Source organism: Schistocerca americana, chromosome 1, assembly GCF_021461395.2.
Source record: "Schistocerca americana isolate TAMUIC-IGC-003095 chromosome 1, iqSchAmer2.1, whole genome shotgun sequence".
NCBI classification, from domain to species: Eukaryota; Metazoa; Arthropoda; class Insecta; order Orthoptera; family Acrididae; genus Schistocerca; species Schistocerca americana.
Window position 1 is genome coordinate 1,067,011,061 of NC_060119.1, and position 22,680 is coordinate 1,067,033,740.

At 44.1% G+C, this 22,680-nt stretch overlaps 1 protein-coding gene across 1 annotated transcript in view; it reads left to right on the top strand.

Annotated features, from left to right (window-relative positions):
* LOC124549794 (guanylate cyclase 32E) overlaps positions 1-22,680 on the top strand; it is an 828,442-nt gene that overhangs the window by 608,182 nt on the left and 197,580 nt on the right. Inside the window, exons 11-12 of the mRNA XM_047125268.1 lie at positions 19,410-19,600; positions 21,799-21,978. Coding sequence (XP_046981224.1) covers positions 19,410-19,600; positions 21,799-21,978 — 371 coding nt within the window. The remainder of the gene's footprint in view (positions 1-19,409; positions 19,601-21,798; positions 21,979-22,680) is intronic.

The following is a 22,680-nucleotide window of genomic DNA, read 5'->3' on the forward strand; positions in this document are numbered from 1 at the left end:
CCACTACTTTCATGGAAAATGTTCGGAAGTTTAACCATTTACTGGTGACACTGTAAGTCTGACCTCGGTTATTCAGTACAAATTGTCACATCAAAACACATTAGGCCGCTGAAACTGACTGCAAAAATAAAATAAAACTAGAAATTCAGATGGCTGAAGGTGTTTTGATTTGATATATTTTTGATTTGATATATTTTTTTTAATTTACTGGTGAGTTTCCTTCATGTGTAATGAACACTGTCTTTGTTCCAACTGACAACACAAATTAGATACCCATTTTTTGTATTTCTACCCCATTTGTCTGACAATAACTGAAGTAATTTGTAAACTACAGATTTGAAAGATCCACTGTTAAACTAAACAGAAAATTTATACACTACAAGACACGAAATGAGAAAGAGAAAAAGCCGACCCATCACAAAGAAATTGCTCTGAGGGGGCGGAAATGTACAGTTCCGATGTACATGTGCGTACAGACAAGCGATTACAGTCTCATAGAAACTGGATAATTTATTCAAGAGAAAAAGCCTCTCAAATTAAGCAAGTCACTTATGCGTTATTACGTATCAGACCCTTACGCAAACACTTATTCGGCTTGGCATTGATTGTAATGTTGGATGTCTTCCTCAGGGATAGCGTGCAAATTCTGCCCAGCTAGAGACTTAGATCGTCAAAATCTCTAACTGGTTGGAGGCCCCTACCCGTAATGCTCCAAACGTTCTCAACTGGTGAGCGATCAGGCGACCTTGCTGCCCAAGGTAGGATTTGGCAGACATGATGTCCAAAAATGTTTCAAATGCCCCTAAGCACCACGGGACTCAACATCTGAAGTCATCAGTCCCCTGGACTTAGAACTACTTAAACCTAACTAACCTAAGGACATCACACACATCTACGCCAGAGGCAGGATTCGAACCAGCGACCGTAACAACCGCGCGGCGCCAGACTGAAGCGCCTAGAACCGCTCGACCACAGCGGCCGGCAAACAGGATGTCACGCGGTAGAAACTCTTACCACGTGCTGGCGGGCATTATCTTGCTGAAATGTAAGCCCAGGATGGCTTGCCACGAAGGGCAACAAAACGGGGTGCAGAATATCGTCGGAGCATCGCTGTGCTGTAAGGGTGCGGCGGATAATAACCAAACTGGTCCTGCTATTAAAAGTAATGACACCTCAAAAACTAACTGCTGGTTGTCGGACCGTACGGCGCCCGACAGTCACGTTGGTATTTCACCGCCGTCTGAGGCCTCTCCAGAAACGTCTTCGCTGGCCACAGAGGCTTAATTCGAAGGGGCATCACTGAAGACATTTCTGCCCCTGTGTATGTGATTCCTGTGGGGAGACCGAGGTGTAGGTGGGAGGACAATGTGAGGGCTGATTTGAGGAGCCTAGGTATTGAAGGTGAATGGAAGGAAATAGCCCAAGGTGGGGACAGATGGCGAAAACATGTTGCTGCGGTAATGGACTCTCGAGTCCAGTATGACCAGTGAGTAAGTAAGTAAGTAAGTGTATGTGATTCCAGGCCGACGACAGTGTCTATTGCCAAACCCTAGCTTGGCCAGCTAGATCGCCGGATCTCTCCACAATTGAGAACGTATGGAGCAATGTGGGGAGGGCCCCCCCACTTGCTCGCGGTTTTGACAATCTAACGCAGCAATTGGATAGCAACTGGCGCGATATCCATTAGGGGGAAATGCAGGAACTCTACCGATCAGTGCTAAGCCCATAACAGCTTGCATAATGGCCAGAGGTGTACCAACGTGTTATTCACTTGTGCAATTTGTGAAGCTCTTTCGCCGGCCGGAGGGGCCGAGCGGTTCTAGGCGCTACAAGCTGGAATCGCGCGACCGCTACGGTCGCAGGTTCAAATCCTGCCTCGGGCATAGATGTGTGTGGTGTCCTTAGGTTAGTTAGGTTTAAGTAGTTCTAAGTTCTAGGGGACTGATGACCTCAGAAGTTAAGTCGCATAGTGCTCAGAGCCATTTGAATCATTTTTGAATAACTCATCAGATTTTCATGAAATTGTAAACATTTGTCCGTAAATGTAAATCACGTCCACCGATTTCCGTCCCATTCATAGAATTCCTTAATGGTCCGCTTCTTCTCTTCTCTCTCTTAATAGTGGATTTTCATTATTTACACTCAATTTAATACAGAGAAAATTCTTATGGAAGCTAGAACAATACAACAGGTCTAGTTATTTCTATATTCGTTGCAAAAGGTTTTAAACATCATAATAAATGGAAACGAATTGTTTCTCCTTTCATTATGCAACACTGGAATAAGATACAGAAATTTATTTATTTGGCAGTGAAAAGTTTTACCCAGAAATTAATTTAAAGAAATAAAACAATGGATTTGCGTGACGGATAGGTTTAGATTTACGAGTATTTTGAAAGGTGATACGATATTACAGGGCCTGTGCTATTAAGCATGCGTGTCTGAAGGAACAGACACTACGGCAGCTATAACCGTCATGAAATACTTGAAATTTATTCGCGGTTGCCAATACAAACAACCATAAACTGTGTAAGGAAATGACGACAGTGAAAATTTGTACCGTACCGGGATTCGCATCTGGATTTCCCGCTTTACGCAAGCGGTCGTCTTAAGCAATTTGGCTAGCCGTGCGCGACTCACAGCCAGACTAAAACTTCCACATGTCGTCGTTTCTACGTCACAACCTCTACTCGTAGACATATACACTGACGGAAAATAATCGCGACAGCAAAAAATAAGTAGTGCAGAGTGATGAAATTTCGGGAATACATTTGGCTAGGTAACACATTTAAGTGATTAACATTGTAAGATCACAGTTTAACGTAAGCGAGAGCTAACCCACTGAATATGAGAAATGCTGGTATATTAATAGCCAGTGTACCCGGTAAAATGTTAAATGCAAGCATACAAACGGGAATGTATTGCGTTGCATAGGTGTCGGATGTCAGTTTGGGGAATGGAGTTCCATGCCTATTGCACGTTGTGTCAGTCCTCCAGCGCTTACGAAGTGCATAAATTCCTTTAGAAAAAATTTCTTGTGGTAGTCTGCGCAACCACTCATGCACCACGTGGCGTACCTCTTCATCAGAACGGAACTTCTTTCCTCCCATTGCGTCTTTGGGTGGTCCAAACATACGGAAATCACTTGGGGCAAGGTCTGGGTTGCTCGCTCTCTTCGTTTCCGGTTGGTGGAAGTGAACCCAGGTTTCGTCCCCTGTAACGATTCTTGCAAGGAGGCCATCACCTTCTCGTTTAAAGCGTCGAAGAAGTTCTTCACAAGTATCAACACGCAATTCAGGAGTCAGCTGCATTGGCACCCATCTTGCAGACACTTTGTGAAACTGGAGTACATCATGCACAATGTGGTTTGCAGACCCATGACTAATCTGTAAGCATGATTCAATGGTATTCAGTGTCACTCGGCGGTTTTCCTTCACTATGGCTTCAACTGCTGCAATGTTCTGTGGAGTCACAACTCGTTGTGCCTGACCTGGACGAGGAGCATCTTCCACTGAAGTCACACCATTTGCGAACTTCCTGCTCCATTCATAGACCTGCTGCTGTGACAAACACGCATCTCCATACTGAACCTTCATTCGTCGATGAATTTCAATAGGTTTCACACCTTCACTACGGAAAACCCGAATAACAGAACGCTGTTATTCGCTGGTGCAAGTCCCAAGTGGGGTGCCCATCTTTATACTGATGGATGCTGCGACGGTATGTGTGCATCTGCACTATGGTGCCACCTACAGGCCATTCCGCACGCTGTTTGTAGCACATTTACCAACCTATAGGACAACGGCGCGAAATTTCGATTTGTTATTACAAATTTAAGGTTTTCATTTGACTCACCCTCGCAGTTTGTTGGAATTGCCGTCCTATGATGTCGCAAATGTGCACGACTGGAGACAGATCTGGTGACTGAGCTGGCCAAGGCAACATGTCGACACTCTGTAGAACATGCTGAGTTGCAACAGCTGTGTGTCGGCGACCGTTATCCTGTTGGAAAACACCCCCCGGAATGCTGTTCGTGATAGGCAGTGCAACAGGTCGAATTACCAAGTTGACGTACAGATTTTGCAGTCAGGCTACGTGGGGAAACCACGAAAGTGCTCCTGCTGTCATATGAAATCGCACACCAGACAGTAACTCCAGATGTAGGCCCAGTGTGTATAGCAAGCAGACAGGTCATTGCAGGCCCTCAAGTGGTCTCTTCCTAATCAATACACGGCTATCACTAGCACCGAAGCAGAACTAGCTTTCATCAGAAAACACAACAGACCTCCACCCTGACTTCCGACGACCTCTATCTTGACACCAGTGAAGTCGCAAATGGCGGTAGTTTGTGGCCAGTGGAATGGACGCTACTGGGCGTCTGACCCAGATCTGGCCTTGAAATAATCGATTTCTTACAGTTCGTTGTGTCACGGTGGTGGCAACTGCCACTCAAATTGCTGCTACAGTCGCTGTACGATGCTCCAGAGCCATACACCGAACACGATGGTCTTCCCTTTCGGTAATGAAACTTGGCCGTCTTGAGCCCGGTCTTCTGGTAGTCATACATTCGCGTGATCACCGCTGCGAGCAGTCATCTGCAATGGCTACGTTCCTAATAAGTATTTGTGCAATACCGCAGGAGCAATATCCAGCTTATCGTAGCCTAATACACGACTTCGTTCAACTCAATTAGGTATTGATAACGACGTTCAAAAAATGGCTCTAAGCACTATGGGACTGAGGTCATCAGTCCCCTAGAACGTAGAACTACTTAAACCTAACTAACCTAAGGACAGCACACATATCCATGCCCGTGGCAGGATTCGAACCTGCGACCGTGGCGGTCGCCAGGTTCCAGACTGAAGCGCCTAAAACCGCTCGGCCACTCTGGCCAGCGACAACGACGTCTTTGTCGCCTGAAAGGCATTCTTGACCACCATAAACTGGCTACGTCCAGTCTGAAAGGTAACTAACGCTCACAACAGTTATAGAGCGTATTTTAGGCAAACCTCATTCGCATCCAAATAATGGCGGAACTACCGCCACTCTTATGGGACTGGCGCGAAAATTGTATACGTGTAGACATCATCTTCCAGATGTAGAAATACGCGCACTAACTTTTGTTTATATTACAGACACCTTCTTGATGTTGTGATTTTTTTCGGTCAGTGTCTCATGTAACTGAAAGTCGGTGTCCGATACCGACGGATAAGTGCGATGTTGCAGTGTCCTTGCTGTTAAGAACGTCGATGTAATGTTCTTTCGGACAGGCAAGCATGATTTTTGAAGGTTACAGCAAATTCCCAGCGAAGAGTAACTAATGTGTCAGGTAGCTGGAAAGGGAGAGGGGAGGCGAGAAGTGGAAGCCATGTGATATGTCGCTTGCGTGGGAAAACGTTCCCGAACTGAGTCTACGTGTGAGGCTGGATCAGGCAAGGCGCTCAAGTGTGAATGCACCTTAGACTGTCGTTTAGGACTCGCACAACGCTACGTCTCCTGTAGGAAGGTTGGGGCCCGAACTTCCCTGGAGTGGTCTCGGCTTGTAGAGGCCGGCCCGGGATGCGTTGCCGCGGCCGGCGCTCGGCCGCTATTGCCGCCTCGTTTTGAAAAACTGGCTGGGCGCGCGCCAGCCAGCCGTGTCTCAATCTGTTTACATCGCTCACGGCGCGACGCCACCTCCGCAGATCGAACGGCGCGGGCCGAAAGTGATGCAAGGGGCCAGCGGGGTCCCTCCGCTCTGACACAAAAGTTTTGCCTCTGCGCTTAGCATTTTCATCACGTGATTTATTGTGCGAGGTGGGCCCAAAAAATATCTACATTTATCCTCACGGCTGTTTTCACTGGCGGAATTTTGGTAGGAAGTTTGTCTTCCTCTGTATCGATTGCAAGCCGTAAGTCACGGCAGGAGAGCATTCACAATGTGAAAGAAAGAGAAGCAGTTGCTTACTGAAACATACTGGCGAAAAAAGAAAAGGAAGCACAACCTTTAAACAGGGGTCACGTATAATAAAAGTATGCAAGTTGTATTCTACATGAAAGGTTTAGTCGTGCAGATAAGGGATATCTGTGACAATATTTGCTAGTGACTATGCTATCAATTCAATGTAATGGCGAGTAGCAGAAATGAGATTATTGATAAGCTGTTGTTTTCTATCTACATAAATGATCTTTTGGGTAGGGTGGATAGCAATGTGCGGCTGTTTGCTGATGATGCTGTGGTGTACGGGAAGGTGTTGTCGTTGAGTGACTGTAGGAGGATACAAGATGATTTGGACAGGATTTGTCACTGGTGTAAAGAATGGCAACTAACTCCAAATATAGATAAGTGTAAATTAATGCAGATGAATAGGAAAAAGAATCCTGTAATGTTTGAATACTCCATTAGTAGTGTAGCGCTTGATACACTCACGTCGATTAAATATTTGGGCGTAACATTGCAGAGCGATATGGAGTGGGACAAGCATGCAATGGGGAAGGCGGATAGTCGTCTTCGGTTCATTGGTAGAATTTTGGGAAGATGTGGTTCATCTGTAAAAGAGACCGCTTATAAAACACTAATACGACCTATTCTTGAGTACTGCTCGAGCACTTGGGATCCCTATCAGGTCGGATTGAGGGAGGACGTAGAACCAATTCAGAGGCGGGCTGCTAGATTTGTTACTGGTAGGTTTGATCATCACGTGAGTGTTACGGAAATGCTTCAGGAACTCGGGTAGTAGTCTCTGGAAGAAAGGAGGCGTTCTTTTCGTGAATCGCTACTGAGGAAATTTAAAGAACCAGCATTAGAAGCTGACTGCAGTACAATTTTACTGCCTCTAACTTATATTTCGCGGAAAGACCACAAAGATAAAAGAGATTAGGGCTCGTACAGAGGCATATAGGCAGTCATTTTTCCCTCGTTATGTTTGGGAGTGGAACAGGGAGAGACGATGCTACTTGTGGTACGAGCTACCCTCCGCCACGCACCGTGTGGTGGATTGCGGAGTATGTATGTAGATGTAGATATAGAAGCTCAGCATCAAAATTAGGTACGATTTAATACAAGAAGCAGGGATGACATACCAAACAGACTAGCAGAGCTAAAGACGACATTGCCTGCAGAAAGAAGTATACAGACATCAGATATAGGTCTTAATTTCAGAAGCAGATTTCTGAGAATGTACCTCTTGAACACAGCATTGTATAGATTTGAATCATTGACTATGGCAAAACATGTAAAAGAAGTGAGTCAAAGCGCTTGAGAAATTGTGTTACATATGAACGGTGAAAATTTAGTGGACTGATGAGATAAGAACTGAAGCACTTGCAACATGTTCTACACCTACATCTACGCAGATACTCCGCAAGCCACCATACGGTGCGTGACGGAGGGTGTCCTGTACCACTACTAGCCATTTCCTTTACGGTTCCACTCGCAAACAGAGCGAGGAAAAAACGTCTGTATACCTCCCTATGGGTCCTGATTTCTCGTATCTTATCTTAATGATCCTTGAACGCAACGTCTGTTGGTGGCAGTAAAATCATTCGGTCGTCAACTCCTTTAAATATTCTCAATAGTGTTCCCTAAGCATCTCTGCAATATTTAACGTGTCGTTCGAACCTACCGGTAACAAATCTGGCAGCCCCTCTGAAATTCTTCGAAGTCCTCCTTCAATCCTACCTGGTATGTATCCCAAACACTACAGCAGTATTCAGGACTAGTTGGCACTAGCTCTTATACGCTGTCCCCTATACAGGTGAATCACACTTTCCCAGTGTTCTCCCAGAAAAGCCGAAGGCGGCCATTCGTCTTCCGTACCTCAGTCCTCATATGCTCATTTCATTTCATATCGCTTTGCGACGTTACGTTCAGATGTTTGAGGGACGTGGCTGTGTCAAGCAATACACTACTAACGCAAAGTTTTGGACATGGATGCTTGGTTCAGTGACCATTTATACATTAAAATTGAAACAAATGAGCCCTCGATCACAATTTTTTAGTCTTATTTACCAGGTTTCAACACTTCTTAGTGTGCCTTCATCAGAATTTAGACATTTAAAATGGTCTATAACATAATTACAAACTTATGGGAAGTAAAGAACTTTTATATAAAAATGTGTAAGTACCGAATAACAATACAAGGGCCCGCCCGGTTGGCCGTGCAGTCTAACGCACGGCTGACCGGGCGGGAAGGAGCGCCTGGTCCCCGGCACGAATTCGCCCGGCGGACTTGTGTCGAGGTCCGGTGAGCCGGCCAGTCTGTGGATGGTTTTTAGGCGATTTTCCATCTACCACGGCGAAAGCGACTGGTTCCCTTATTCCGCCTCAGCTACACTATGTCGGCGATAACTGCGCAAACAAGTTTTCCACGTACGCGTACGCCACCATTACTCTGCCACGCACACACAGGGGTTCACTCGTCTGGTGTGAGACGTTCCGTGGGGGGTCCACCGGGGGCCGAACCGCACAATAACCCTGTGTTCCGTGTGGGGAAGCGGAGAGGTGAAATGGACTGCGGTAGTCGACGTGGGGTTGTGGAGCACTGCGGTTGCGGCGGGAACGGAGCCTCTCCGTCGTTTAACATACAATACAACAATACAAGACAGAGACAGTACTTCCATGTCACGTATAAAATAAATAACAGACCAGAAGGGCTTTAATCACAAAATATTTAAAAGGAATGTGTGACGGCGAGCCTCTAAGGGCTTCGTTGCAGCCTGTGGCTGCACAGGTATGAGCAGCCTTTAGAGGCTCGCCTTCACACATTCCTTTTAAATATTTTGTGACTAAAGTCCTTCTGCCATGATATTTATTTTATACGTAACATGTAAGTACTGTCTCTGTCTTTTATTTTTAGTCAGTACTTACACATTTTTTACGTAATTTTTTTTTCTTCCCATAAATTGGTAGTTATGATATAGACCACTTTAAATGTCTAAATTCTGATGAAGGCACTCTTAGAAGTGTTGAAACCTGGTAAATAAGACTAAAAAATTGTGACCGAGGGCTGATTTGTTTCAATTTTACACTACTAATGGTGTGTCCGAACATTACAGGTATGTTCTTCCTAAGTGGCATTAACTTAATTTTCCCACATTTAGAGTTAGCTGCTATTCATCGCACCATCTAGAAATTTTGTGTAATTCATCTTGTATCTTCCTACAGTCACTCAACTTCAACATCTTACTGTCGACAACCTCATAATCAGGAAACAGCCGCAAATTGCTTCCCACCACGTCCGCCAAATCTTTTATGTATATAGTGAGCAACAGCGGTCCTTTCGCACTGAGAACAACATACTAGGTTCTATTACTTAAGATCTCTTCGAGCCACTGTCATATTTGTGAACTTATTCCAGTGCTCGTAACTTCGTTAACAGACTGCAATGGGGCATCATGTCAAATGCTTTCCGGAAATCTAGAAATATGGAATCTACCTATGTCCCTTCATCTATAGTTCTCAGTATATCATGTGAGAAAAGAGCAAGCCGAGTTTCGTACGAGTGATTCTTTCTGAGACCATGCTTATTCCTGCACATAAGTTGTTAGTCTCAAGAAAGTTTATTTATTCGAACTGAGAATGTTTTCAGGGAATCTACAGCAAACAGATGTTAGAATATTGGTTTGTGACTTTGTTGGTCCATTCTTTTATCCTTCTTTTATTCAGGAGCCACCTGCGCTTTTTCACGGTAGCTTGGGACTTTGTGCTGGGCAAGAGATTCGCGATAAATGCAGACTATAGCATTCGACTTCACATACTACATTAAGCAGAGCTGTGCTACTGAATGGTGTGGCAGCTGTCATCGTAGGAAAGCTGGACAGAGGCAGAAATGATTAGTGAACGAGTTAACACAGCAAACAGAAGATTTACTTAACTTGTATTTCTCGAAGCGTACGAAGACTAAATACAAATAATGCAGCAAGAAACAGAGTCCAGCTTTGACAATGTCAACTGCGATGAGGGTCTCTGAACTAAATACGAACGGTGAAGCAGCGACTATATGGCGTCTCCATAGCAACATGCAGCGAAGTGGCTCCGAGCGCAATTAATGTGCATGCCGGCCGATGGCCATCCTATATCGCGGCAGCAGCAGACGGCGCTCACTGTCCATCGCCGCTGGAGGCGTGGCTGAGTGGATGCGCACCATTGGGTTTGCCAGACCCCGCGCGACCGCTATCGGCGTCTAACGGCAACTTGCAATTCCATTACCGACTGTGGGATGCCACTGGCGTGGTATGGATGTGCGATACTGCACAGACCCCAGACGTGGTACATTTATTGGCTCCACCTCGTTCGTGTGATATACAACCGAGAGAAGACCCAGGCCACTGACTTCACTCGGCGTCCCTTTCCTATCCCCCCCACCACCTACCGAGATTCATGGTAGACCACTACCATAGACAAATACCAATAGATACTTGTGCACCACGTGTAACACTCGTCGCACGTAGCGTGATCGCGTGGAGGAAGTTCGCTGTCGCGCATGCGCCAATTGTACCCGGTTCTAAATCCAGGTTCGACGTTACCACCAGACGTCAATCTCACCGTCTACAAGTTCATCGTGCAACGTAGCAGAACAGCACTAGAGGCGCAACAATGCGGATTCATCAGTTGGCAGGCTTTCCCTACGTACTGGAGCTTCCGTATAATACCGCGAGGTGTTATTGCTGAACCAAAGACTCACAAAGACGCACAACCGGGTGCTGGGACATAAAGACAACCAAAACATGAGTACTCATTGACCAGACCTACTGCATAGTAAAAGTGCCAGCTCGCAACAGATAAATCAAGATGATAACAAAGAGAAATGTAACGACGACGAGTCCATGACTGGAGGAACAACTAAAAGTAACCGTCTACCATAGTCCAAGCTACAGAAACCCAGTGTTAATCCCTTGTCTAGCTGGGAGGCAGAGTCCAGTTGTTTTCACTCAGCCATCTCAAGCGAATCTTCGGCAGCTATACAAAACCACCGTATTCTCACTGCCACAACCAGCTTCGTTTGATTCTGCGGAATGCGTCGTCGCTTCTTTTATACTACTGCGGGGCTTTGTCAGCAGTGATCGTCTACATACGATAAAATCATGAACTTATATGAAAGTGTGGTGTCTGTTCTTTCCGACGTCTCCGAAAGACGAGGTCACATTGAACCGTGACTTATTTTCAAAGAATTATCTTAAGAATTTATTTTATTTACTGGCTATTCATCAATAACATTAACACATTTAATCACACTATGTAAGCATGGAAGTAGTTGCCAGTGACTAACTGATGAAATCATAACCAAATTCCCTTTAACAAATGGGAATTTTATTCACTTTAATATTGCCTAAAAGCATTTTTTAAAAGAAACATTTAAAATTACAATCAGAAAGCACCCTCTAAATATCAGAGTTACAATTTATTCAGAGACAGAAAGGCTAAATGAGCTTTCGGGCTTCAAACCTTGCCGCTCTCTTTTGACAGGGCCTTAGTTATGACCATTCACAACAGCCTCTGAAAGACTACACTGGTGCAAATCTGCAACACACCAGATAACTTTAAACTAAGAGTCTTAACAATGTACACAAGCACACAAACTACGCACCCCCCTCCCCCCCGTAGGAGGGATGGCAATGGTACAAAACACTAACAATTAAAATATTAACCTTTCCACCGAAGGTGCAACTTTATTTTAACTTCTAGGAAAAGTCTTACGGTGGAAGGGTGGCAACTTTGTATACTAAAATGATCATTTAAATAAAAACCCATGAAATGCTATCTTATACAAAATTCTACAAGGTTTGCCAAACAGTAGTTAAGATGCTCTACAGTACACAGATACCACCTCTCAAGATCATAGGCAATAATAGCAAATCTTCCAAAGATCAAAACATATTTCAGGTATTAGGCCGTTACACTCCAAGCAATAAATTCGTTAACACACCAAATCCGACAAACATGACAGAGGCAGCTACTAACGTACGGTAGATTGATAGGGAAATTACCGAACAACACGACCCGTAGGTTGCTCTAACCCGCCCCTACTCCACAAGGGAAAAACGGACCACCCAATTTATAAACAACCACCTTCCTGCAGGTGGGCAAACGCAGAAGAATGGTGGGACGACCCCAAAGCAAAACGACTGGTGACCTCACCAAGAAAACAAGTAGAATTTAACACGAGTAAATCAAACAACATATCACCAATCACCTAACTTCTAATAAACTGCGATTTCTCGAGATGACATGGCGCAGCACCCCCAAATCGCTCTTCCGAACCGTCCGCTGCCAGCCGCTTCAACGGACGCAGGAAGGCGCGCCGATCTCCCGTCTCACGGCGTCGCAGCTCGCGCCGGCCAGACTGATGTCGTGGGTTGACTCCTGTTGCTCTCGTGTCGACCGCAAAGTCACAACCCCTTGCTACACGCCGCGGACCACTGGACTCACGTGGCAACCTCACATGCGCCGAGCTCAAGACGGACAAGTCATCTTATGTCTCAGCGCGAGACGGACCAACCGATCGATCCAACCGCCAATGACCATTGCCTGAGCAAACTCGAGCAGACTGGCGGCCTAAAGCGCAGACTCAGATGCAGGAACTAAGCCCCGACCGGGCGACCACTCGCTGAGTTCTCCTACTGGCGGAGTGGAAAGACTCTCATTTTGCCGGCTTTAAAGGTTGATCCGAACGACAGACATACTAGCACTCCGAGTGACAGACAGACACTACCTGCCTAACAAATGCGGACGAGAGGCAGACTAACAAGCTGGGGACGAGAGACTGATCCAGACTGGCCGACTGGCGAGCTCATAGCGCCCCTTAAATGTACGTGAACAGGCTACCTTTCCCCTTTCCCACCAGAGGGAGACACCAAAGCTGCGATTTCCACAGCGGCGCCACCGCCAGGAACGGAGGGCGACTGCTGCTCACTACGCGCTGCGGCGCGCTCTTCAAAACAGCAATTTTTACCACGGCTCACACGTGTTCGTATAATTTGGTAGGCCTAGCTAGGCAATGAATCCATCTTCTTCAGTGCGGATGCACAAATACGTCCGACCTCCAGTGGGAATCTTGGAAGAAAAAATATGAAGGACATGGACAGGGAATTCGGATAGATGGCGCTCGATGGGAATGTGGATCTGCCATGAGACGAGCCAAGGTAGTACGTGCAGGTACGACAACACTGTGTCCCGGATGGCGCAGTGGTTACCCCACCTGATTAGTAAGCAGGAGATCCCGGGTGCAAATCCCAGTCCAGTACCCATTTTCACTCGTCGCCGCCGAGTCCGCGTAACGTCGCAGTGCAGCTGACAGCAATGATCCGTCCCCTTTCCTTCCCTTCCTTCCACTCTTCACTTTCAATTTCCATAAAACCGGTAACGGTTCCTATATCTGTGCTGTTGTGTGCTACGTCGTGTAGGACACGGATGAAACCTGCTCATATTATTAGCAACTGTTCCTGATAATGAGTGCGTGCCGGCCGAGTGGCCGAGCGGTTCTAGGCGCTACAGTCGGAAACCACGCGACCGCTACGGTCGTAGGTTCGAATCTTGCCTCGGGCTTGGATGTGTGTGATACCCTTAGGTTAGTAAGGTTTAGGTAGATCTAAGTTCTAGGGGACTGATGACCTCAGAAGTTAAGTCCCATAGTGCTCAGAGCCATTTAAACCATTTGAACGAGTGCATCCCTTGACAGAGGCCAGTTCCTTCTACTTCATTTATTTTCGTGAGGACTGTAATTTTTGCCACAACACAACTGTCAGTGGGATTACTTGTATGAGGTGAATATTCGTAATCAATATTTATTTTGATCTCTTAATCTTTCTGTCAGTTCATCTAAGTTTAATAAGTTCATCTTTTAATTGAATAAATTCATTAGACAACAATATTACAATAAGGAAAATTGTACCAATGATTTATTACACAAACTTTATTATATGCAGACATTCAGCAGTGAGATATTTATGATTTTTCAGTATGTGAGATATTTGAAAGCAAGGTTAGAGAATAGCCAAACGCGTGGAATTAGCAGTTTAAAGTCCGTGAACCCTAATATTGTTGCGGCCCGGTGAATTTCGTTCCAGAAAGATTAAAGTTCACTTTAGCAGCGTTTCTGTGCTGTCAGGGATAGCATTCTTGATGTAATTTTGTACAATAGTCTTGCAAACTCCATGACCGAATCGACTTTGAGATGGGTGTTGCAATGTAGGTCTGTTTGCCCAAGCTACAAGTAATGGGGTACCTCAGCAGCTAAAAATAATGATCAGACTCAGAATTCATCATAATCGGTTTTAAGTCACGTGAAGCCTCGGAATCTCTTTGAAAACGCTCTCTTCAGTATATCAGTTACTGAAACGCTGTCAGCAATGACTGCTTCCCAAATGACTCTGAGTTGCAGGAATTTCTCCATATCATTGAATTTTCGCTGATATCACCAATCTTTCAATTCTTTTTAAAATCCATGTTGAAACGCTTCTCTCCTTGTAACCTCGTGAAGAGTTCGGTGTTACTTGCTATTCCGATCCAGTACCTAAATCTCAGCGACCAACGTACGTGGAACCTTTTCGTTATTATCTTTACCTTAACTTGAAATGTCTTCCCTGGACGTCTTTCGTGCAGTATTAACGAATCCTGGTTGTGCCTTTAATATCCACTTTTCGATTGAAGAGCTTGCAGTTTTTGCTCTCAAGACACCAGCATGTCATTTTCGTACAGCATGAGCTCTCTACCTATACTATCAGAAGCTTCTTCCCCAGACTACAATGATGTTAATTCCTCGTCCAGTCATTAATTCGCTTTGGTCGTCTTATTTGGTCTTTCTTCCTTAGATTCGTTTTTCCTCTGGTTCCACTCTCCTCTTCCTCATTTTGTTGTTCCTGATTTTTTCCTTATTTTACTAGTTCTTATACAAATATTGTGCTACGCACCTTGCCCAGTCTGATCGATAACATTCTAAAAGCTGTGCTCCTTGCACAAATGACTGTTTTCATTGAGTTAGTGCAGGTTCTTCAAGAATAGATCTCAGGAACTTAAGATACAACGTATTTTTATCAACTTCACGCGGAACCGTCTACATACACGAATCTAAGCCTAAGGCATGGTAGACAGTCGGTATTAATACTACGGCATTTAACAGCGATTGCCGACATTTCTCGACTCAAGAACCCTTCTACAGTGCTCTGAATCAGATGAACCACTGACTTTTAAAAATACGTATAGTATTCTTGCATAAAATTTAACTCCAACCAAAATGTTTATTAACCTTAATTTAGCTCTTAACGGTTAAGATCTTAAGTTGCTCTAATTACGCCGTAAGAGCTACACAACGCGTAGGCCTAGCTTCAATAATAAGTACAAGTTTTCATGGTAACTGCTCACCACCTCCTTGCAAATCAGTGAGAAGGTTGCGCCTGTTTTCCATGGCACAGAGCTTCGAAATCAGGAACCACACAAGTTTAATAAAGTTCAAGATGACTTTCAGCACTAAGTCTGTTTCTGTATTTATTTCTTAAATAACCGTCTCAAGAAAGCGACTTTTCGCACAAATATGTGAATGAAAAGGGTAATCCGGGCGTTATGGCTATATTCGCTGACATTGGGAACCCCTTTAGACTTAACCAAAAACCAATTAATGACACAGATTTATAACTTTTCTGTAACTGAAAATCAGTAGAAATTTCAAGCATCTGCCCTTTTGCCTGTGTGGTTAGTGTGCATTCTAAAATTGTGGGCTCTTCCAAGGGATTGCGAATACAGTTGTTTTTATTGGACGTAATAGGGAAATATTCTCCGAGGATTTTTCCAAGTCCCTTCAAATGTTCTTTAATCATGTTCTTGACATTTGCGTCAAAATAAACGTAATTTTACACCAGGACGTCATAAAGGGTATCAAAGCCCTAGGTTTGATACCTACTGAAGCACGTTTGCCAAAAATTGAATTTTTTAATGAATGATTTGGTATGGCCTTGCACAATATAAATGTTTATATTTTACCTCTGGAGAGATAAGTTCAAGCTGATAATTTTTGAGAATAGTTCTGCCACATACCCAAAAGCTTTGCTTTATGAAGGCCGTGGCTAGTGAGAAAAATGTAGCCTTCGTCTTTAAACTCAAAGAGTCTGGAAATAGTTCTACCTCGCGATAGCCACCTAAATTCTGTGTGAGACAATAAACACTTATAAATGCTTTCCATTTACTTACAAAGCTCTGCAAAGATGAGGGAATTTGTAGGGCGACCCTTCATAAAATTAATTATTTTCACTGTATAGTCCATCACAGATTTCACGCCATTGGGCATGCTTTTAGAAAGAAGATCCTGTCTCTGAATTCAGAAATGTTTCCAAGAAGTGTTCGGCGCTACCGATTTCACTTTGGCAATGAATCCAGCATAACATCATGTCAAAGATTTGGCACCATCTGAACAAATTCCCACCCAGCGAGTCCAGTCTATTGGATTTTCGCGAAAGTATTCGTCTGTTAACTCCTGTAATTCTCTCTTTTAATTGTCTGTACGATAGTAGCTCCTGTTCTACACACTGGCCATTAATATAAAGGACGAAATAACGAAATGGCTAAATTAACAACATCAGTCGATTAGTCAAGTCGAGTTGCAAAAAAAGTAGTGGCGGTTTCCAAAATTTCGTTTCCGACATAATTTGACATGTCTTTAATCCGGCGGTTGATCGTATTGTCGGGCAGTGGTATCATACTGACTTTTTTGTGAAAGATTCTCCAAGCATGTACTGTACTACATCATTTGTATGTGGTTGCATTGAATCTTCAGCCACTGAATAAGATTTTGCAATTTTATCAATTATGTAGCTAAAGAGATAAGACGCTTCAAGAGCATTTCATCGTTACTGTTTGCAATGGATACAAAAGTTGTTAAATAATTTTACCACTCGTTAGGTGTTCGTGTAAAAGGTCTGCAGATATGTGTTCGTGGATGGGGTGATTAGTTTCAAAATGACGTTTAAGTACAGAAGGTTTCAGACTACTGTTAGCGAGCTTGTCGACACGAACAACGCACTGTGGTCTTGGACACTCGCTATCACATATATATGAAAATTCAAACCTAATGTAATTATCATCCTACTTTCCTTTCTTTTCACACGGTTTACTCTTGTCGGATTGACATAACATCACCAGAAGCTGAATGACTTGTTGACACAACAATAACTTGCGATTTTTTAAAACCCTTCTTCCCTTTCAGTTTTCCACTCTTGAACCAGATATCCATTTTAATGCGAACGGAAGCGATTCTGATACACAACTGACAACTTGCTTCATTTGCGACAAAGAGAAAAGAAGCAGGCTATTGTTAAAATCAGAGGCCTCACCGCCATGTAACAGATCCTTACTCGTCTCACGGTACTGTTGTTAGTATTGTTAAAACACAAAGAAGAAGCTGGCAGACAAAATTTCCATTGTAATGAAATCAAATGCATTCCTAACGTTGTTACACAACTGTAAATCCGGTATTCGCAGTAAATATTAATTTATTGTGGAAATAATACGATAAATTACCTTGTTACATAGATGTAACAAGGGGCATTATTGGCTTAATTTAATTTTAAAATGATAATAACGTATATTATTACTATTATAATTATTATGACAATGTTACAGAAACTAAGGAAGCAGAAATAGGCCTAACCTAGAAACTCAACATCATGGAGATGAGTTTTGGTGAACCCCTTGAAGTATTTAATGACTCCCGTGGGGGTTTGCGAACCACTACTACGTATAATAAGTGATCCATTCTATCACAGTGTTAGCACATTTGGTTGAATTTTCTTTTGACGTCAGCCTCCAGACTGGTTTGAAACGGCCCACCGCAAATTGCTCTGCTGTGCCAACCTCTTCATATCATACTCTTACTTCCACTAAACCTCCTCCTTGTTTGCTGTATATATTCCTGTCTCTGTCTTCCTCTGCAGTATTTACTCTCGACAGCTCCCTCAAATACCATAAACGTTATCCTTCATATCTTAACACATGCCCTATCGTTCTGGACGCTCTTACTGACAAAGTTTTAAACGCGCGAATTTAGACTTTCTTGGCGAACGTCGATAAAGAAGTCTTCTCGGTTTATCAATCGAGTCAAGGGGTCGTTCCGTGGCAGCATTTCAACAAGTTTCCTGCGTGGCATCTTCAAGTGAAAATGACAAGGTCTGTAGTGACAGACCTGAAGATCACAAGTAGGAAATTTATAGAAACGTTGCCACAGAACGACGTCTTGACTCTGTTGATAACCCGAAAAGACTTCATCATCAAAGTTTCCCACATTTTCCACTCCTCGTCTTTTTTTTTTTTTTTTTTGCACACAATTACCCTCTTTCCTCATTTTCTCACAGATTTTGACTCACTTAGAATGCTGTGTTCCAAAACTACATTCTCAGACATTTCTTCTTCAAATTAAGGGCGATGTTTGATACAAATGGACTTCTTTCGGCTAGGACTATCCTCTTTTCCTGCGCTGGTCTTCTTTTACATGTGAGACAGGAAGAAAGAGTCGTACGCCATTGTTGGATTGGAGATCTCAAAGTTTGGTTCAGTCACCTAATCTGAAGAATATATATTATTATTATTATTATTATTATTATTATTATGACAATGACGCAGAAAGTAAGGAAACAGTAACAAGCTTGATCTCGAAACCCTCAGCGCTGACACCATAGTTACAGATATCTGATAAATCAGTTATGTTAGCCACTGATGCAGTGTGTATGTGGATTGTTACTACCCCTTCAGCATCAACAATGGCCTGTAAACGACGCACTGAAGTGCCGAAACTGGAGCTTGAATAACATCATAAGGACTGCTGTAGGCGTTTCATTTTCTTGCAATAGTGATCGGCCGTGGCCCAAGACCTCCAGTCAAAAGATTGGACATACAAAAACTAATCTGAAAGGGTTTTCTTCCTCTGTGTATGATGGCCCCTTTCTGCGCAGCTTATGAGGTTCATGTGATAAGTGTACCTTTTAACTGCAGGTTACTTAAGAGGTGTGTGTATAGTGTTACGTCACGTTTGTGTTGAGTAATGGTGAGAGAAGTGAGAGTGTGACACCCGGTGCCGGCACGTAGCCTAAGTCTCGAATACCAAAGAAATCCCCGACCTAACGTCCCCATATGGCAGACAGATCATCAATAGTAGTGTCACACGTTCACACTCGAAGATGCACATGAGGGAGTTTTAGAATATAATCCATCCCATTGCCGCAACGTCTGGTGGTCAGGAAGTTTGCGCCAACACCCGCCTCCCAATGCCAACCAAATACAAGTGTCCGAAACTCCTTCCATTACGAGTATTCAAACCGTCCACCTCCAAGTGCCTCCAAGTGCGATCGTAAAGGCATGAGTTTGCGACCTTGGCTACGGAGGGTGATGTATCATAGATAAGAGGGGGAGTAGGACGCCACGTTAATTGCCGCGCGTATCTGCACAGCTCACACGGGCGAGATCGCTGGAGGCATCGCAGGAGGGCTGGCGCTGGTGCTGCTGGTGGCGTCGCTGGTGCTGTACCGCAACTGGCGCTACGAGCAGGAGCTCGACTCGCTGCTCTGGAAGGTCGACTGGAGGGACATCCAGCTCAACGACGAGAACACTAGCTCCTCGCTGGGCGCCAAAGTGGCCAGAGTAAGTGCACTAAAGCGTCTCCTATTCTAAGAGACTCGACTGGCAGGACATCCTGCTCAATGATGAGAACATCAGTTCCATCAGTGGGTGTCAAGGGTGTCCAGGGTAAGTGCCTAAGAAAATGTACTGCTCTGGGAAGGTATATTGGTGAGACATGTAACTCAGCCATGAGAATACCAGCTACTTGTGGGTGCCATGGTAGGCAGGGTAAGTGTCCAATCATATATCCTGTTCTCGAAGGTCAATAACAGGACAGCAAACTTAGCGATAACAACACTAGCTCATCAATGGAAACCAAGATTGGTAGAGTAAGTATACCAAAATATATTTTGCTCTGGAACGTCGTCTGGCAGGACATCCTCCCCAACAATGAGAACAACAGCTTACTGCTGGGTGATCAAGGTGACCAGGGTAAATTTCCTATCACGTATCTTGCTCTAAAAGATCTACTGGCGAGACGTCTAGCTCAACGATAAGAGCACCAGCTCCTCAGTGGGCCCCTAGATCGCCAGAGTAAGTACACTAAAACATATCCTGCGCTGGGACGTCAATGGCAGGACATCCAGCTGAATGATGAGAAACCTGCTCCATCAGTGGATGCCAGGGTGTGTACATGGTAAGTGCTAAAGAACATGTACTGCTCTGGGAAGGTAGATTGGCGAGACACATAACGATGAGAATACCGGCTACTTGCTGGGTACCATGGTAGGCAGGGTAAGTGCCCAGGCACATAGACTGCTCTGTTAGGAACTTCTATTGGCAGGACAACCTGCTCAATGCTGAGAACTCCAGCTCCAGGTGCCAAGGTGCCCAGGTCAATTGCCTAAGCACAGGTACTGATATGGAAAACATATGTGCGGAACAGCTTCTCAATGATGAAAATTTCTGGGAGCCAATGTGGCAGTGGTATGTGTCGGAGAACGTTTCCTGCTCTGGAAGTTTGATTGGTGGGACATGCAGCACAATGAGGAGAGTACCAGCTCCTCGCTGGTTTCCAAGGTGTCTAGCTTAAGCGTTCAAGCACAAATCATGCTCTGGAAGGTCGACTCCCGTTCGGAGACGAGAACACTAATTCCTTGGTTGGTGGCAATGTTGTCTGGGTAAGTATTCAACTAAACATTCTGTTCTGAGAACGTCAATTGACGAGTCACCTCAACTGCGAGAATAGCAGCTTCTCGTTGGGTGACATGGTTGCCAGGTTAAGTATACATTTACATAGCCTAACGTGTAAGTTTATTGACGAGACATACAGCTCAAGGGCGAGAACGCAAGCCACAAGCTCGTGTCTTTGTACAAAATATGGTAATTCAAGGTTGTTGTTGCTGTGGTCTTCAGCCCTGAGACTGGTTTGATGCAGCTCTCCATGCTACTTTATTCTGTGCAAGCTTCTTCATCTCCCAGTACTTACTGCAACCTACATCCTTCTGAATCTGCTTATTGTATTCATCTCTTGGTCTCCCTCTACGATTTTTACCAAAAAAATTGTTCAAATGGCTCTGAGCACTATGGGACTTAACATCTATGGTCATTAGTCCCCTAGAACTTAGAACTACTTAAACCTAACTAACCTAAGGACATCACACAACACCCAGTCATCACGAGGCAGAGAAAATCCCTGACCCCGCCGGGAATCGAACCCGAGAACCCGGGCGCGGAAAGCGAGAACGCTACCGCACGACCACGAGCTGCGGACCGATTTTTACCCTCCACGCCGCCCTCCAATGCTAAATTTGTGATCCCCTGATGCCTCAGAACATGTCCTACCAGCCAGTCCCTTCTTCTTGTCAAGTTGTGCCACGAACTCCTCTTCTCCCCAATTCTATTCAATACCTCCTCATTAGTTATGTGATCTACCCATCTAATCTTCATAGTAGTGTAGCGGAAATGCGTAACACAGTTTCTTTTCAAGGTACGACGCATTACATTGACAGAAACGCAGTTAAATATATGTAGTTAAACAAAGGAACACTGACAGACGATATGACGTGTTTTGTACTGTTAATTATGTGTTGACAGTTATTGGAAGGGGATGACCATCAATCCACACTTTTCCATGTGCAACCCATTTGAAAATAACGTCCTCTCTGACTCATTTTGTAAGGCTGAGCCTTTAAATTAGTTTAATCTGGCTACTTTCTGTAATGAATTAGTATTCTACGTAATTAAGCTCATTTCGTGCATATTCGGCTTATTTTCAGGCCGTTCACCCGCTGATCCGCACCAGCCAAGTGTCACTGAGCTCCAACCCTGACGCCGACTTCCGTTACTCGGCTATCTACACCCAGATCGGTATCTACAAGGGCCGCGTATTCGCCATCAAGAAGGTCCACAAGAAGTCAGTCGACATCACCCGCTCCATGAAGAAGGAACTCAAAATGGTGGATATGCACGGTGGTTGCTTCGTGTTATTTGCATTTTAGTTCCCGTAGTTTCTAGATGAACTAAAAGGCACTTTCTCATTACAACTGAGCTGCTATTCGTTCGGTTGCTCAGTCCTTTCTCGTTTATCTCAATAATTTTTTAAGACACGCATTTGCAACAAATATATATTCATGCAAGCATATTAGCCCGCAGAAATTTATGGGAAGTGATTACCCGACATGTCAGTGCAAGCAGGAGGCGGTCTTCTATATTTGAGAGTCTAGCAGCCTTTTAGAACAGTTTATTGCCTAGATCGTAAGTTTTTTTACATGGATAACCAGTTTCACCCAATTCAGTGGTCATCTTTAAATCTGAAATCACACAACTTACAATTTATTAGATACAGTGCAGAGTGCTGCATACGCTCTCATAGAGTGAGTGAAAGTGCTCGTCATTCTACACAACGTTTAATCTGTTGCAAATTCGGTGATTATCGATCTGAAGATGACCATTGGACTGGTTAAAATTGGTTATCCAGGTAATAAAACTTAGAATCTAGGCAATAACGTCTTCTAAATATAGTCTCTAAAAATATTTCTTTACAAAAGGTTACTTTGATACCTAGAAGGTAAGCCAATTCATTAGTAAACGCAGGATACATTTTTTATATTATTAATGTAATTATGGATGCAACTTATATTGAATTAATGCTGAAGTAA